At 45.0% G+C, this 16,528-nt stretch overlaps 1 protein-coding gene across 2 annotated transcripts; it reads right to left on the minus strand.

The window, feature by feature from the left end:
* Positions 1–5,455: 5,455 nt before the first annotated feature.
* Positions 5,456–14,324, minus strand: HAVCR2 (hepatitis A virus cellular receptor 2). Of its 2 annotated transcripts, none has more exons than XM_026659470.1 (7): positions 14,057–14,324; positions 10,744–11,088; positions 9,234–9,284; positions 8,008–8,096; positions 7,266–7,389; positions 6,326–6,365; positions 5,456–5,831 (listed from the first exon to the last, which is right to left on the minus strand). In XM_026659470.1, exons 1-7 carry the CDS (start codon positions 14,103–14,105, stop codon positions 5,738–5,740), a joined length of 792 nt encoding a protein of 263 aa, XP_026515255.1. In that variant the 5' UTR covers positions 14,106–14,324; the 3' UTR covers positions 5,456–5,737. The 2 variants fall into 2 exon arrangements, with proteins under 2 accessions (XP_026515255.1, XP_026515254.1); XM_026659469.1 differs by having other exon boundaries at positions 7,266–7,392.
* Positions 14,325–16,528: the final 2,204 nt, after the last annotated feature.

Here is a 16,528-nt window from a genome sequence, read left to right on the forward strand (position 1 = left end):
AACAATATGAGCACAGCACACGTCACGTTAGTCCCTGGGTTGTTTTGGCAGGTGGTTTGAGTTGGGGGGGGGGCAGCTAAAGGGAAAGAAAAGGGGGATGAAAGGGACAGGGCAGGGGAGAAAAGGAAAAGAAGGGCAGGAGTGTAGTGAAACATAGGTGACGGGACTGTGAAGGAGGAGAGGAGAGTTGGAGCAAACAGCCAGTCAGTGGAAGTCCAGTCAAAACCATTGGATCCTTCTCCAAGTATTCAAAGGATCCTGCTTTGGCTACCAGCTGGAGTCTCAGATCTTTAACGCACTGCAGGACAGAGTCAATAGGAATTTGCAGACTGCACTCGGTTACTGTCTGCCTTATAGCGAACGGCATACAGTCAGTCACTCATCAATAACTGTATATAGTGGGATCGGGCAAAACAAATACAGGACACAGTTCAGCACAGTGTTTTGTTCCAGCCCCGAGAAACTGTGGGAATGAGGGAGAGCAGCTGTGCAGACTGGAAACTGACACTCTGTCAGAGCACTCTGAAGAGCTAACCCTACACTGCTGCATAGTGGGGGCTTCTCACAGCTGGACAAGGAAAGGCCAGCTTCCCTGAGGATCAGTTCCCAATGCCTCTTGCTCACTGCCACCGTGCTAACTAACGTATCCGTTTTTTAGAGCACGCAGTAAATGAAGAGGAAGACAGCTTCCTACTGAGATTTGGACATCTCTGTTGTTGATCACTAGGGGTACATCTACACCACAAAAAACCTGCTTGGCAGAGAGCCTCAGAGCCTACGCTCGGAGACCCATCCCCCTCACCCAAACATATACTGCTATTTGTAGTCCTGCCGTTTGAGCCCCGCAATCCTGAGCCAGCTGACTGGGGCTCCGAGACTCAGCACGGTGGGGTTTGGGGTGTTTTTGCTGTGATGGAGACATACCCTAAGGGCCAGATCCAGAGGCCACAGAAATCAGTTGAAAGATTTGCAATGACTACAGGGGGGTTGGAATCAGGGCCTTCCTTTATGTATATTTATAATGTTTTATTATTCCAAATACAAATATATCCAAATACCAGATTCATCATAATACCCAGAGTAAGCAAAGAGGGGTAGGATAAAAAGAGGAGAGGGGAATGCCAGTCTTTTGTTAGCTGTGAGTTCCAGCTGTATCACAGAGCCACACATCAATGTTTGATGGGGAGCGATTTAAGTTTTTGCAGCATTAATTGTTTACTGACCAATGTTGGAATCACCCTGTCTTGTTACCAGGTAACTTCCAGGTATTGGGGGGTTCAGAGACTTCCTGCAGTTGGCATGCAAAGGCAGAAGGAACTGTGAACTCTTTGAACATTTTTATAAGCATACTAGACAATCTCAGACTGTTTCCTCACATTAACAGAGATCCATTTTAGAGATAAAGGTGTGGAGCAGACAAACAGGAAGGATGCTCTGACCATCACTTTTATCTTCATATAACCTAGACATAATTTTGTACAAAGATCCTCGAAGGTGCTTCTCAGAGAAAATTTTGTAATTTTGATTTAAAACAAACAAACACAAAGATTTTCAGGTAGTCCGGATGATTTCTGGTAAGAGATGAGCAGACTCGATTGTTAAAGTATTGGAAGAGCGACGGGTTAGGACTCGGTCTGGTGCAACACGCAGCTGATCCAAAGAACAGTCTGTGCTACAATGGACATTCAGCATGGGGTTTTAAAAATCCTTCATTGTTGGCCTAACTGCTCCTACTGAAGTCAACAGCAAGTGCTACTGTAAGTCCTGCTGTCAGACTACGGATAGGATCTCACTTTTTTGACTTTCGAAGACAGATTCTGACTTCACTCGCACAAGTGTAATGCAGGAGTAATGCAGGTGTGAGACCAGACGCTCATTCTAATGTATCAGTAAAATACAGACTGGTTTTCTGACAATCCCAGTGATAGAGCAAAATAATTAGGCTATTACAATTATAATGGCCAGGAAGGTGAAGTTTCTCTAAATCTCAATCTCATCCTGTGTTTTGTTTCTCATTGACAGATACTGCTGCTCTCTTAACCCAGAGTTTAGGGAGAGGAACTCCAGACCCAATTTCCTTTTTATTCTAAACACTTTCTCTGAGCCAGTGAATCTCACATACAGGATGTGATTAAAATCAACACTGTCACCATAATATTTATTGCTCAGCATTATTGTCTCTCTACTGGCTTGGTGGACAATAAGAGTGAATGAAGGTCATGCCTAGTGTAACTCCACTGAAAGCAATGACTGACGATGGAAAGTTTGCTTACTTTAATTTTCCTAATCATTCCTTTAAAAGTACCCCCCGACATTGGCTTTCCTGGATTAATTCTAATAAGTTTATCTTGACTGATATCAGGAGATATTTGGCTCTCTCTTGTACATATTAGGTCTTTTCATTCTCAGGAAATCTGCTCTGGTTTCCTAGATATAGCTTGTTAGGATATAGATATTTAGGCCTGTCTGTAAAGGCCAAGACTTTAAGAATTTAGGTGTATTCTTATCACGTAGCTAGTTATAGAGGTATAAAAGAAAGAATCAAAATCACTGTCTGTCTGTGTAAGGGCCTTCTCGTACTGTGACAGTCTGAGGCTCTGTTCTTAGGCTAAGTAAGGCTTTTGGCTAAGCAGCAGAGGCAGCCATAAACTGAGAAGTGAACGGTCACATCCTCACATTCCAAACTAGTCACATTAAAATAAGGTGCTATTGGGCTGTTAGGAATCCAATCCTGTCCTGATATTCCCGTCACCTCCAGAGAAAGGGAAGAGCCTAGAAGATGTAAAAGGAAACTTAGTGTGATAGCATCCTGTCTGGCAAGAACTCACTTATCAATAGCTGGGATGTGAAATCCTCGCTTCTGTATTGTTTTGTATGTTTATTTGCATGGTCTCTGTCTGGTTCTGTAATTGTTTCTGTCTGCTGTATAATTAATTTTGTTAGGTGTAAACCAATTAAGGTGGTGAAATATAATTGGTTAAATAACCATGTTACAGTATGTTAGAATTGGTTAGTTAAATTTCAGTAAAATGCTTGGTTAAGGTATAGCTAAGCAGAACTCAAGTTTTACTATATAGTCTGCAGTCAATCAGGAAGTGGGGGGGGGAATGGGAACAGGGACTGGGGGTGGGGGAATTGGGATCATGTTTTGTTAAGGGGGGGAATGGGAACAGGGAGTGGGAACAGGACCAGGGACATAGGCAAGGCTCTGTGGTGTCAGAGCTGGGAAGGGGGACACTAAGGAAGGAAACTGGAATCATGCTTGCTGGAAGTTCACCCCAATAAACATCGAATTGTTTGCGCTTTGGACTTCGGGTATTGTTGCTCTCTGTTCATGCGAGAAGGACCAGGGAAGTGAGAGGGTGAAGGAATAAGCCCCCTAACATAGCTGGTGAAAAAGTGGGTTTTAAAAAACAGCTGAGCAAAACTGTTCTTCCCACCAGAACAGCCTGAATTTGTATCAGTTAGGTTGTGTTCTATTGCATGACTGTACAAAATGAAATATGCTGGCTCATCCCAATCCAGTTCATTATGGGACATCCTATTGTTTCCAAAGTAAAACGTGCTTAGTCATAATTAACTGAGACAACAAAATGGACGTATTCTATGTATTAAGAGCCTGACCTGCCAAGGTGCTGAGTGCCTTCTGGGAAGTGCTGAGTACTCTCCATTCGAATTGACTTCTTAGAAGTTGAGGAGTTTCAGCATCTTCCTGGAAGCACTTAGGACCTAGCAGGATTGAACCCTCTCTGGTAACCAAGAATGAATATATTTTGCCTTAGCAAAAACGCAGTTAAACTTTTGTTGCTTGAAACGTTCACATAAACAAATCCCTCTTTACATCTACATCATCACAACTGCCACAGCCTGCTCATCCCTGCAGATGTCTTCAACACTGGGACCCATGACCAGCCTTATTTAGGAGACATCACGTTTAGTCCATTTTTACTCTCCAGGAAAATTCAGTAACTATTATGCACGAATTGCTTGTCAAAGCCCCATCCACTATCTGTTATGCTCTTATTCACCTTAGTTACCTGTAAATAGGACCATTACGGTCCATTCCAAGATGAAATAAGGAGCCATGGTGATAACTGAAGAGAAGGCAGAGAACGGTCTTCTTTAAACTTCTCAAGGGCTTCAGGGGGGAAAAAAAGTTCTTTTCCGACACAATCTTTTATTTTCACTTCCCTAATGTCACAAATGTCGTCACACTTAACACACTGAATATTGCTCATAGGCCTAATCGGGGTTGACTTTTCCTGTGGTTAGCCTTTTGCTCTCTTTCTCCGTGTCCACACGAATAATTAGCTGTTGCTGCCAGTGGGTGCACATGGTGTAACTGCAAGAGCAAACCGCTCAGAAGCATTTCAGAAGCCCCGGTTACAACCTGCTTGACCACAGTTTCTGAATTAGCATTGAGCTCAGATTGTCCTTATTGCCACTTGCAGTTAAACTCTGTTCAGCTGCACCTGTTTCTTACACCCGAACTGTGGTGACATCTAGAATATTTTTGATGTTTCTCCCTGTCCCCCATTGTCCCTGTTTAGCCACATTGCATAGATATAGCAAAAGAGTTCACATGAATATGTACTGCAGAGAGATGGATGAAAAGGAGATACAGAGGAGGGAGCTCCTAGGAGAAACATTGGTATTAATGAATTCCCAAGTATACCTTAGGGTATACTTCATTCTACCCTAAGGCCTGGTCCACACTAACCCCCCACTTCGGACTAAGGTACGCAAATTCAGCTACGTTAATAACGTAGTTATTATTATTCAGTTATTAACGTAGCTGAATTCGAAGTACCTTAGTCCGAACTTACCGCGGGTCCAGACGCTGCAGGCAGGCTCCCCCGTCGATGCCGCGTACTCCTCTCACCGAGCTGGAGTACCGGCGTCGACGGCGAGCACTTCTGGGATCGATCCGGGATCGATTTATCGCATCTAGACAAGACACGATAAATTGATCCCAGAAGATCGATTGCCTGCCGTCGGACCAGGAAGTAAGTGTAGACGTACCCTAACACTTAGGCATTGTGGCGTTGCTCTCTTTCACTATCAGAAGTGGCAATTTGCATCTGATAACAAATGTAATATACTTATATCGCTCCCATTCAGTGAATGGATTCTGAGAATGGCACTAAACAGTGGGAGCCTTGTGTCTGCAATAGACTGGCAAAGTCTTAGCCTCGAATTTGTAGACCAGGGGTAGGCAACCTATGGCACGCGTGCCGAAGGCAGCACGCGAGCTGATTTTCAGTGGCACTCATACTGCCTGGGTCCTGGCCACCGGTCCGGGGGGCTCTGCATTTTAATTTAATTTTAAATGAAGCTTCTTAAACATTTTAAAAACCTTATTTACTTTACATACAACAATAGTTTAGTTATATATTATAGACTTATAGAAAGAGACCTTCTAAAAACGTTAAAATGTATTACTGGCATGCAAAACTTTAAATTAGAGTGAATAAATGAAGGCTCGGCACACCACTTCTGAAAGGTTGCCTACCCCTGTTGTAGACACTTCTTGCTTAACTGGAGTGATGCAAGTAACAGTTTGTCAGTCCATGTGCTCTCCACCAGGAGCACCCCTCTTCAGTATTCTCAGTTGTATCAAACAAGGGTTAAAAGTGGTCAGTAGAACATATCGTTTAGAGTGCTGTATAAACTGTGCTCGTTTTGTAGTAACTGGCTAAAGCCACAGTGTTGATACGGGCAAGCATCCAATCATTCCTTAGTCCATCGTATAAATGTTCTCTTCTGCATGGACCCCAGCTTCCAACGTGCTCTGGAAGCCTCCATGTTCTGCGTTGGAAAATGAGACTGAGCTGCAGAGAGAGTAACAGACCCTGACCAGTAAAACATAAATAACAAAACAGAAACACAAGAAACCCGATCTCCAAAGCAGCCGGTGTATTGGAAAAATATGAACCATAGTAGCATTTACTATTAGACGCCGGTAATAATTAATCATTATGTATTTATAAGGCACCGCAGGCCTGAAGATCTCCTGCTGCTTAATGTAATATCAAGATATCAAGATATCCAACCCACGAGCCAGATCAACTGACTCATTTTCGTTTACTAAGCAATGAAGAATAGCAATGATAATGAATTTCTCGTTTTGCATTGTTGTGTCTGATTATCTGTCCTGATATGATAAAGCCAATGAAAGGAAAAGCGTGGAGCTCTGGAAATGTCAGCATGTGTCCAGGAGTGTCTGATTGGCACATTTTCTTCTGTCCTACCAAAGGTGCAGACATTTGGGGACCTAGTTTTTGATTACGGCTACAGCAGAAATAGCATAGTGAATAGCATTTACCTTGCCAAAGTCTTCAGCTTCTGTCTGTTGGGGAAATACCCTGAGGATCATCCAAAATAGCAAAGTGGGGGAGAGAGGGGGGAGAGGAGGAGAAGAAATGAGTTTGAAAATCATTTTTTTTAAAAAGCAGCAGGTTTAATGAGAAAAAGTCAAGTGCAAAAACTGAAATAAGGGAGCTTTAAAGTGGGTCCTTTAAATATGTGAAACACCCATTATTCACATGAGGCCAAACTCAGGCAGGGGCTACCCACGTGTATACCCTGACCGAGAGCCTCCATGGGAGAAAGTCTGCAAAAGGGAACATCATGGCTGTAGTCGCACAAAGCAGCTGCAGCTTCCCTTGGGATCAGGTAAGGCCAGGAGAGCACAGTGTACAAACCGGGCAGCACGGACTGGGGTGTTGGCAGGGCCAGTGCAGCATGGAGATGGGTCGATATTAGGGCAGGGGGGGGCCAAACGTACTGACCCTCTGATACGATCATCTTCACAAGTTCGAGAGCCGGGCACGACTGCTGGGGCTCGGGGCTTCAGCCCTGTGGGACACGCCTGCCAGCGCTCCTGCCCTGCAGCGGGGTGGTGGGCTGGGAAATCCTGCCCCAGGGGAAGCGCCTGCCGTGGCTTGGGGCTGAAGCCCCAACAGGCACCTCCAGTGGGGCAGAAGTCCTGAGACCCCCATCCCCGTTGGACAGAAGCCCCCAGCCCCTCCACCCCACCACAGGGCAGAAGCCCCAAGTTCCCCCTCCAGTCTGGTAGTCGGAGAATGGGGGGGCTCTGAGAGCCACATTTTAACTGTAAAAGAGCCGCATGCGGCTAAGGAGCTGCAGTTTGGCCACCCCGATATAGGGCATCCTCTGAGTAGCCATCATCGTCTGAGTCCTAGGGAAGCAGAGAAATAAAACTATCCATGTCCTTGGATTATCGTCTCTCTCAAATCACTTACTTTTGGATAGAATTAGGGCCAAAACCAGGATGACTAGAAGTACCACAAAAATGCTGATTCCAACCTGCATCCCTGCCCCCGTGGATTCTGGCTCCGTTAGCTGACGGATTGATGTGGACGCAGTCTGCTGAAACACAAAACACGAGGGCATGAGGGGCAGGAATAGAAATCATATACAGGACTTGAAAAATCATTTGGCTGCAAGGTAAATGGTAAACACACCCTTGAGATAATGCACCCAACTTGAGACCGTGTGTGATTTCCACAGACACACTGCCAAGATTCCATACAGCCGGACACTGATTACGGTTGGGATTTTCAAAGGTGCCTAAAGGGAGCGAGGTGTCCAAATCCCATTCATTTACGTAAAATGGGTGTACATTATATTTTATTTATAGTTTAAAGCATCAGCTCTTCATTGCAAGAGCCTGCATTTAGTGCCAAAAACTGCAGTCCTTATTCAAGCCTTGATCCTGAGAAGTGACGCGTGCCTTCAATTCCTATTGACTTCCGTCTTTAATTAGACAAAACTCCCTTTCAGCTCAGTAAGGAGTGAATAAGGACTCCAGGATTAGCCCTTTCTACATGTCACTGGAGGTTGTTTGCATTTTAGTAACAAACGCATCAGCTCTATTTCCCAGGCACCAAATGGACAGACTCTATTTCTCTTTTCCAACCAAAAGAGAGAATGGAAAGTGATCTGTAGAGACAATACAGTCACCGTTCCGATCTGACCACTTACTATTGAAACATCCTCCGGGGCTTCTGAAGTGAAAACCAATGGCCATTGTGGGGCGATGGTGGAAGATGTGTCACTGGCATTCGCAGCGGCTGAGCAACGATAAGATAAACCAACATATCACTTAGCACAGCTAATAATTCTTTCCTTCTTCATAGCTACACAACGCCCACTTCTCTATCTAAAGTAAACGGATATCTCCTGAGAATCGATGGGCTTTCGATGGCACTGTAAAGGGCAAGTGGTGTTGCATACAAGACTTCACAAAGCCGGGAACACATTTATGTAGCACTGAGGCTGGCCACAGCGTGACAAACTTGCAAAAGGCACAGCTAGAGCATCTTGTTGTGGTGCCTATTTCCTGGCTTAAGGCACCGTACAATGTTTAAAACACAGGGTTACAAAATGCAATATCTTTACTACAATGGTTCAATGCATTTGTCATTTGATTACTGAATAACCCCACGAGCAATAAAACCAACCCACCAATCCCAAGACTGAAAAGGTGCTACCTGAGGATCTACAATTAGCGAAAATGGAGTCCCCTCCTGTTTAAATTAAGGGGACCCCAGAGTCAAGTGCCTCCTCTGTTGCAATTGAAATCCAAAGTAACACAACAGTCTTTCTCTCTGCAGCTAGAGACACATCACATGCTGAGAAAGGTTTCCACTTCCTCTTCTGAGAGGGCAACAGAACTATCTGGAAACATGTTAAAGTTGCTGAACTCACAAAATCCAGATAAATGAAGCTGGCATTTCTGGTTTGAAGTTCAAGCTGAGCTCAGAAGGCTCAAAAGCAAAATATAAAGAATAAATATTAAAACATAAAACAGTTTTAGTGGGCTGCAAATTGTTTAAAAGACCCCTGCAGATCTCCCCATCTTTGCTTGGGGCTTATTGTTAGATCACAGGGGATCAGATTTTATAAGATACAAGTCCAAGGGAATAATATTTTCAACACCAATGAGAATAGATCTTTAATATTAAAACAAAGTTTTGGAACTTGTGAGCAAGGTGATATATATGTCTGTGTCTGTGTGTGTCTGTGTGTGTGTGTGTGTGTGTGCAGAATGGGACCTTATTTTATAATTTTCAGTTAGTATTTACAGGCCCAGTTCTGATCTCAGTAGCATACCAGTTCAGCTACTATTTGTTATTTAGTTCCCCTTCTGGGATCCCATTACAAAGGGACTCACACACAGAGAGGTTGAATCCTTGGCTAACCATTACCTGAGGTGTGTTCAGGTGTGTAAGCATGAGGGCCTGCAGTGGAGGTCCTAGCTGGTGTTAAAAACAAAACAAAAAACACACATATTACAACAGTCAGCAAGATGCGTCCAACAAACTGAAAGAAATAAAATGTTTTAACAACATATCACCAGCAATAAAACCATATCCCATTATCCATCTGATCTATTGCAAGAAGAAAATTACTTTGTAACTTTTATTTGCAGGACAATACAGTGCAGGAAAAGGAGAGAGAAGGAAAATCACAGTTACACTATCGATGTATCTGTCTTGGGGTTTATCCTGCCACCTGTCACCATAGCCTCTGAGCACCTTCCATGTAAAATCAATAATGACGTTCCTGGTGGACTTCCTGGAGCGTCTGGACTTCTGCCTTTTCCAGGTAAAATAAATCAGCTTGGGGTAAGGTTTGAGGTTTTGATTTTACTTGTTGCCACAACTGGAGTTTTATATTTTAAATGTTGTTATTTGCCAGACAACGGAGCTGTAGGGGACCCCGTGTTGAGATTAAACTTCCATGTATAAAAATCAGTCATTACTTAAGGCCGAGTTGTACAAACTTGACTCATGTTGATGATCGCTGGCTCCAACAGAAGTATTTTCATGAGTGCTCCCCAAGGGCTGAAATTCACCTATATGTGGAGAGCCAGCACCAGGCCCTGGCACTATTTAACTCCTCCTCAGCCAAGAGAGACGGCTAGATTCATACCTGGTGCAAGAGTACAACTCTGAGTTCAACAGAGCTGCACTTGCTGATGCCAGGTCTGAATTTGGCCCCACAAGTTTGAAAGGAAACGTGGCTTGGTAGGGGAAGATATAGAGGTTCTGTGGTATGGCGAACAGATTAGATTAGGTTTCTAGGGGCAGGAACAAAAGTCAGGCAGGGTCTGCACCAGGCAGGTTTCCCAGTACCAGGGTGAGGATTTGTAATATTGGAATCCCAGAAATCAGAGAGAGGGCCAGGCTTTCCAAGGAGAACATGTCACCAAGGGCTCAGGAGCCCTGCAGAACTGTGTGATGTCTCATCACATCAGGCACAATAGTATCCTTTTTATTTTCATGAATTAGGGTGTGACCCAGAGCCCATTAAGGTTGATGGGAACCTTCTATTCATGTTCATGGGCGCTGGATCTGCCCGAGAAGGGGGAACATGAACACATCTACCCACCAGAGGAGATTATTGTCCCTAACTAATGAGAGGAGCGTACAGTGCTGTCCACTCTCCTGGATGCTACATGCCATATAGCTAAGACTGCTAGTAAGAGTGGTATGCCATGGCACAAGGGAACAAAACCACCATTCCCGGGCACTGGCTCTGCTGGGGTGACAGAGATGGCAGAGGCTCCTTTCAGCAGTGGTAAGGGTACAGCTTCAATGCCATAATGGTTAACACTGCAGGACATTATTACATTGTTTCTCTCACAAGCTATGCAAGTCAGCCAGATGGCAGGAGTTTTACCCTTCAAGGACACTATACAAAAGCTCTGCTCACCTGTCTCAATCACAACTTCCAGATTGTTCCGCTGATCATTGAACCAACCAGAGATCTCCACACGGCAGCAGTACACACCTCCGTCTGCTTCTGCCGCATTCGCTATGGTGAGGGACACGTCCCCCTGAGCGAGATTCCCTTCTAACCGGTATCTGCTGGACTGACGCTCTGTTACCCTCCATCCATCTGTCCGGAGAATTGTCTGAGAACATTGGAAAGAAGGACAGCTGCCCCGGCCCCAGCACATTGTGGTGATGTCATTTTGGTGATTAACTCGGTATTTACAGGGCAAAGTGACGTTCTGACCCACCACTCCTCTCACTGGAGAGCCTGACACTGTGAGACCTGCAGACAAAGATACAACAGTAATTGAAACGGGGCTAGGATACAATGCACAGGCTAATGGGACCTGCCTGGCATCTCCGTCACAACACAGCACCGACTCTGTAAGCTCTCCACGTACCTCCACTGCAGGTGGGTCCACTGAGGTGTGTGTTTCCCCCCCTCCCCCCAATAGGGGAGGATGACAGCAGGACACACAGTGCGGCCATGGTGCGTTTGCCCACAGCGTGGTTCTGTCCAAGCCCAGGAAGCACTGATGTGCCCAGCTGCTGCCTCACCCTCCTGACCATGGCTAGGAAGATGCAGGAAGAACAGCTCTTGGATTCGCCCCACCTACGTATGGGCAATTCTCTCAGCAGCTGTGTGTGCGGCTCCCTGACCTAACGGGAGTTCAGTTGTCAGGACCCAGAACAGTTTGGGAACCGTGCAAAGGCACACAAATCCATCTTCATGTGGGTGTCACTTGTTTGTGAGGGAAGCTATCCTGGCTAATCCTCCTGACAGTGGCTCACGACCCCTACTGTGTCCCTGGATGGTTCCCACAGGCAACTGTTACAGATCCCCTGACAGCGGTGACTATAACCACCTCAGCTATAATACGGCTTTTGTGCATATGCAGTTCTCCAGACCCCCTCTTGACGCCTCACTCACAGGGGTTCAGGAGAGTATGGGCCTCCCCAGGACCTGTGCAAGACTTGTTCCTGCAGTACCTGGAACTGATAACTCAGACCTGGTAGTTCTTAATGGGAGGATCTGGTTGGGTTTTACTCAGTCCATGATCCTCTCCTTCCTTTCCCTGTCCTTTCTGAGCCAGAGCCCAGACACAGTTAGAGGTGGAAGCATGTTGCTGCTGCAGGGTCACAAGCCAGATTACTGTCTGTCTCTGGCTGCGGTGGGTAACGAGTTTGGTCTAACAAGCGAGCACAGGGCAGCTGGCATGGGCTGGTCTCCTGGTGAAGGCAATACTAGGAGAAACTGGCAAGACAGACTTCGACGGCTGAATTCCACTTGCAAGAAGACGCTGTTGTTTCAAAATTCCCTAGTGGGCACATATTCTGGGCTAGACTCTCAAGATAGCCCTTAAGGCATGTGAAATTCACCCCAATGCACAGATCCAGCACAAAGTATATGCACCACGTACATCCTGCTCACTTTGAATCGCATCTCTCATGGAAGAGCAGACTTGTGCTGGTCCTCAGCACAAGGCCGATCTTCACCCTGGATCTGCAGCTCCACCTTCCTTGAAAAATGCTGGGCCGGTGAACTTGCATGTGCACCTGATCTGGTGTTTGCAAGTAGCCAGTTAAGTGGCAGAAACCCTTGGAAAATATCCTTTTAGTGAGCTAGCTTTCGCTCTTTTTCCTCAATAGTGAGTGTGCTCATGCACATGCTCAATGGCTCAATAGAACGATGGATAAAATACAGACCTAACTTTAAAAATGCTCTGGAAATCCCCCATGCACCTTATAACCGGTCTTCCTCTTTGGACACATGGCATCGGGCTGCATTTCCTTTTAGAATTACCATAAATCTAACATCCTCCACTCCCACCAGATTACAAACTTCCCCATTGCTATGAATAGGGATTTCAAAACATTTTCTGCCCTGCTTTTCAACTTCTGTATTTAATTCACATACTCTGTGTATGAGAAGTTTTGTCTAGTCACGTAATTCAGTACTAAAAATCCCTTTGGTTTCCCTATAAATCGAATGTACTCAAAACCAGCACACAAGAGCTGTAGGAAGCAGCAGTATTTCTGTGCCAGCTGTACTGTTTCTCTCTGTAACAGTTCCAGGATACTGTGTATTTACTCCTCCCTCCAATGCATTAAATCTTCTGTGTTAAGGGTGTTAATCAAAGTCATTCCTGGTCAGTTGATCCAGATGTCAATCAAAGCCAGCCCTTAACTGAGCACACAAAAGGAGAACTCTGAATACTTATTCTAACTCCTCACATTTCAAAGGAAGCTCTGCTTTTGGTAGAACAGGTTTTATAAACTTCCTATCCAATGGAATAGTAAGGTATCAATAGCCTTAATTCCTCAATCAAGTAACTCCTAATGCTACCGGGGTAGAATGCTCTGCAATGGGTGTTAATACTTTCCAATGCAATTTTTCCAAATGGGTCCAATATAAATGAGGGTTTGTATGTTAAATGAGATCAATATTAGGAAGGGGTTAATAAAGCTAATCCTGACCTTTTCCCAGTGAAAACAGTCAAACACCTTTAAAGCTTGATTTAGATGGGCAAGTTTGATAACATTAGCTAATCAACCTCTTGTCTGAAAAAAGACAGACCTTTTCAGTAATAACTCTGCTTCCTACTGCAACTTTGCCACAGTAACCTGTGAGAAACTCAGCTCTGACAACAGACTGTATTAGTACTTAATAAAGAAACATTTTTGAATCCCACCTCTTATTTTAAAATAAATATTTTAAAATAAAAAACAGAAGGAGACAGAACGTGTAATCTCACTTTACCGCATATGGACCATATCCTGCCATTTTTTATTTTTTAATTTAAAGCAGATCTCCCTGTACTGACGGCATTACTTGGCCCATTATCTTCACAACTTTTCCATCACGGTCCTCCAGCAGCACACCCTCTCACTCTCAGCTCCTTGCACCTCTTGCTCCCAGCTCCTCACACTTGCACCACAAACTGAAGTGAGCTCCTTTTAAAACCCAGGTGCCCTGATTAGCCTGCCTTAATTGATTCTAGCAGCTTCTTCTTAATTGGCTCCGGGTGTCCCAATTAGCCTGCCTGCCGTAACTGGTTCTAGCAGGTTCCTGATTACTCTAGTGCAGCCCCTGCTCTGGTCACTCAGGGAACAGAAAACTACTCATCCAGTGACCAGTATATTTGCCCTCTACCAGACTCCTGTACCCCACTGGTCTGGGTCTGTCACATCACTAACTGCTTGTCAAAGCCCCATCCACTATCTGTTAATCTCTTATTCACCTTAGTTACCTGTAAAGAGGACCATTAGGATCCACTGCAAGATGAAATAAGGAGCCATGGTGATAACTGAAGAGAAGGCAGAGAACGGTCTTCTTTAAACTTCTCCAGCGCTTGAGGGGGGAAAAAAAGTTCATTTCCGACACAATCTTTTATTTTCACTTCCCTAATGTCACAAATGTCGTCACACTTAACACACTGAATATTGCTCATAGGCCTAATCAGGGTTGACTTTTCCTGTGGTTAGCCTTTTGCTCTCTTCCTCCGTGTCCACACGAACAATTAGCTGTTGCTGCCACTGGGTGCACATGGTGTAACTGCAAGAGCAAACGGCTCAGAAGCATTTCAGAAGCCCCGGTTACAACCTGCTTGACCACAGTTTCTGAATTAGCATTGAGCTCAGATTGTCCTTATTGCCACTTGCAGTTAAACTCTGTTCAGCTGCACCTGTTTCTTACACCCAAACTGTGGTGACAAATAGAATATTTTTGATGTTTCTTCCTGCCCCCCATTATCCCCGTTTGTTTAGCCACATTGCTCAGATATAGCAAAAGAGTTCACATGAATGTGTAGTGCAGAGAGACAGATGAAAAGGAGACACAGAGGAGGGAGCTCCTAGGAGACACATTGGTATTAATGGATTCCCAAGTGTTTAGAATTCATACTACCCTAACACTTGTTCATTCTTTGGAATAATGTATTTCTGACTATTTCCATCTGGCTGGCTGGTGTTGCAAAAATGCTTTGACCATCCAGATTATTAACCACCCAGATAAGACTGTGGGTCCCACCACCAAAAAATATTGGCAGACCCACACTGTCCCACTGCTGTAGCCTACAGGGAATTGCAGCATGTTGTCATTACAAACACTCAAGTGATGGGAAAGATGACTGGCCTATTGGACGACTTCTCAGGACCACTGCTTGCCGACTTCCCCCTTCGACAGGATACAGGGAGTGCACGATTCCCAGAAAACATCTTTAAAAATGTCTTTGAAGCCAAATCTTTAACAGATTTCCTTTTCTCATTCTTCGGGGGGGATCTTGGAGGCAGATGCTGCGTTTTTCTCATCTCTCTCCTCACAGGGTCAGTAATGACATATAGAGTTGCTGTTACCAGATAATCACTAGAGAAAAATATCGACATCTAGCACCTATTAGCCGCCCCCAATTTTCCAGTAATCGGTTGGATGATTCTGCAACAAATTGCGAATAATTAAATTAAACCTCGACCATGGATTTAAATTAACAAAACATATTTCTGAACCATCCCCCTCAACATTTCCGTAGTAGAGGTGTGAGAGTAGTACAAATTTCTGCTATTTACAACTCACTAGAAACCACTATGCAGAGAGGGGCTGTGAATCCCATCACTGGTATCAGGCAGTGTGATAAATGAGCCAGTCTGATTAAACACGCGCCATTTGGTTTTGAAGCTTAAATGTCAAAGATCAGGCTCTGGTTATTCTTGTTAGCTGTGACCACAAACCGTTCAAGATCTCAGTAATGAGGGTTAAAATCAGGGGTGAAAGTAATTTAAATGACTTACCGGTACGCAGGGCGGCTGGGGTCCTGGGCAAGGTAAGGGGGGGCGTGGCTCTGGGGCCCCAGAAGGGGCGTGGCCTTGGGCAGAAGGGGCGGGGCTGGGGCCAGATTCCTGCAGCCAGCCCTTCAGCGCTGCCCGGCCCGCCTCGCCCGGGACTCCGGTGGTGATTTAAAGGGTCCGGGGCTCTGGCCACTGCCGGGAGCCCCGAGCCCTTTTAAATCGCCGGGCCCCGGGGCAGCTGCCTTTCCACCTCCCCCACCCCCCACTCCCAACAGCAGCCCTGCCAGTACCGTCGGCTGTGTACCGGCAGCCACTTCCCTACCGGTATACTGGATCAGACCAGCTTACTTTCACCTCTGGTTAAAAACCAAATAAAGGGCTTATCCAGACATTCATTTTATATCAAAAGCACAAGTTAATAGATTCCCCAGTTAAGAGACCTTTATTTAATTCTGTTTGCTACCAGAAATTGGCAAAACACCAATTAAAACCTTTGTTTCACTTCAGCAGCTATTCACCACATAAAGATCACTATGACGACTGACCACTCTACCGGCAGTGGCAGCAGAGGTGGGCACCGGCCTAGAAAGACTTAATTCTACAGCAGTCTGTCAACCCGGAAGTTTTCTGCACCCACTAGAATTCTCTTTCATATTTTAAATTCTATACAATGTCATTGAAATGATCCAAGTCCTTCATTCAGCCCAAGATACAGTTGGTGACATTTTTAAAAATTAAACATTGTTAGATTTTTCACAAGAATTAAGTATTTAATCAGAGACAGGTCTCAAGGAGTCTTGGAGTCTGACATGTCTTTTCATCTGCTTGCAAATGTAAATTGTTGGATTTTGGAACCTTCCTGCTTCTCTTGGGTGCCTGGTAATGGAGGATAAATCGTTATGAGGCGGGTGGAGCACAGAGCAGAACCACTGATGCTG

This window comes from Terrapene carolina, unplaced genomic scaffold (assembly GCF_002925995.2).
Source record: "Terrapene carolina triunguis isolate 2854851 unplaced genomic scaffold, T_m_triunguis-2.0 Scaffold629, whole genome shotgun sequence".
Classification (NCBI taxonomy): Eukaryota; Metazoa; Chordata; order Testudines; family Emydidae; genus Terrapene; species Terrapene triunguis.

Coding starts and splice junctions, on each gene's coding strand:
- HAVCR2 (XM_026659469.1), bottom strand. CDS start 14,105: ATGGCTCCTTATTTCATCTTGCAGTGGATCCTAATGGTCCTCTTTACA. Junction 8,097..9,233: donor CACACCTGAACACACCTCAG/GTAATGGTTAGC, acceptor ATCGTTGCTCAG/CCGCTGCGAATGCCAGTGAC. Junction 5,832..6,325: donor AAGCTGAAGACTTTGGCAAG/GTAAATGCTATT, acceptor CTCTCTCTGCAG/CTCAGTCTCATTTTCCAACG.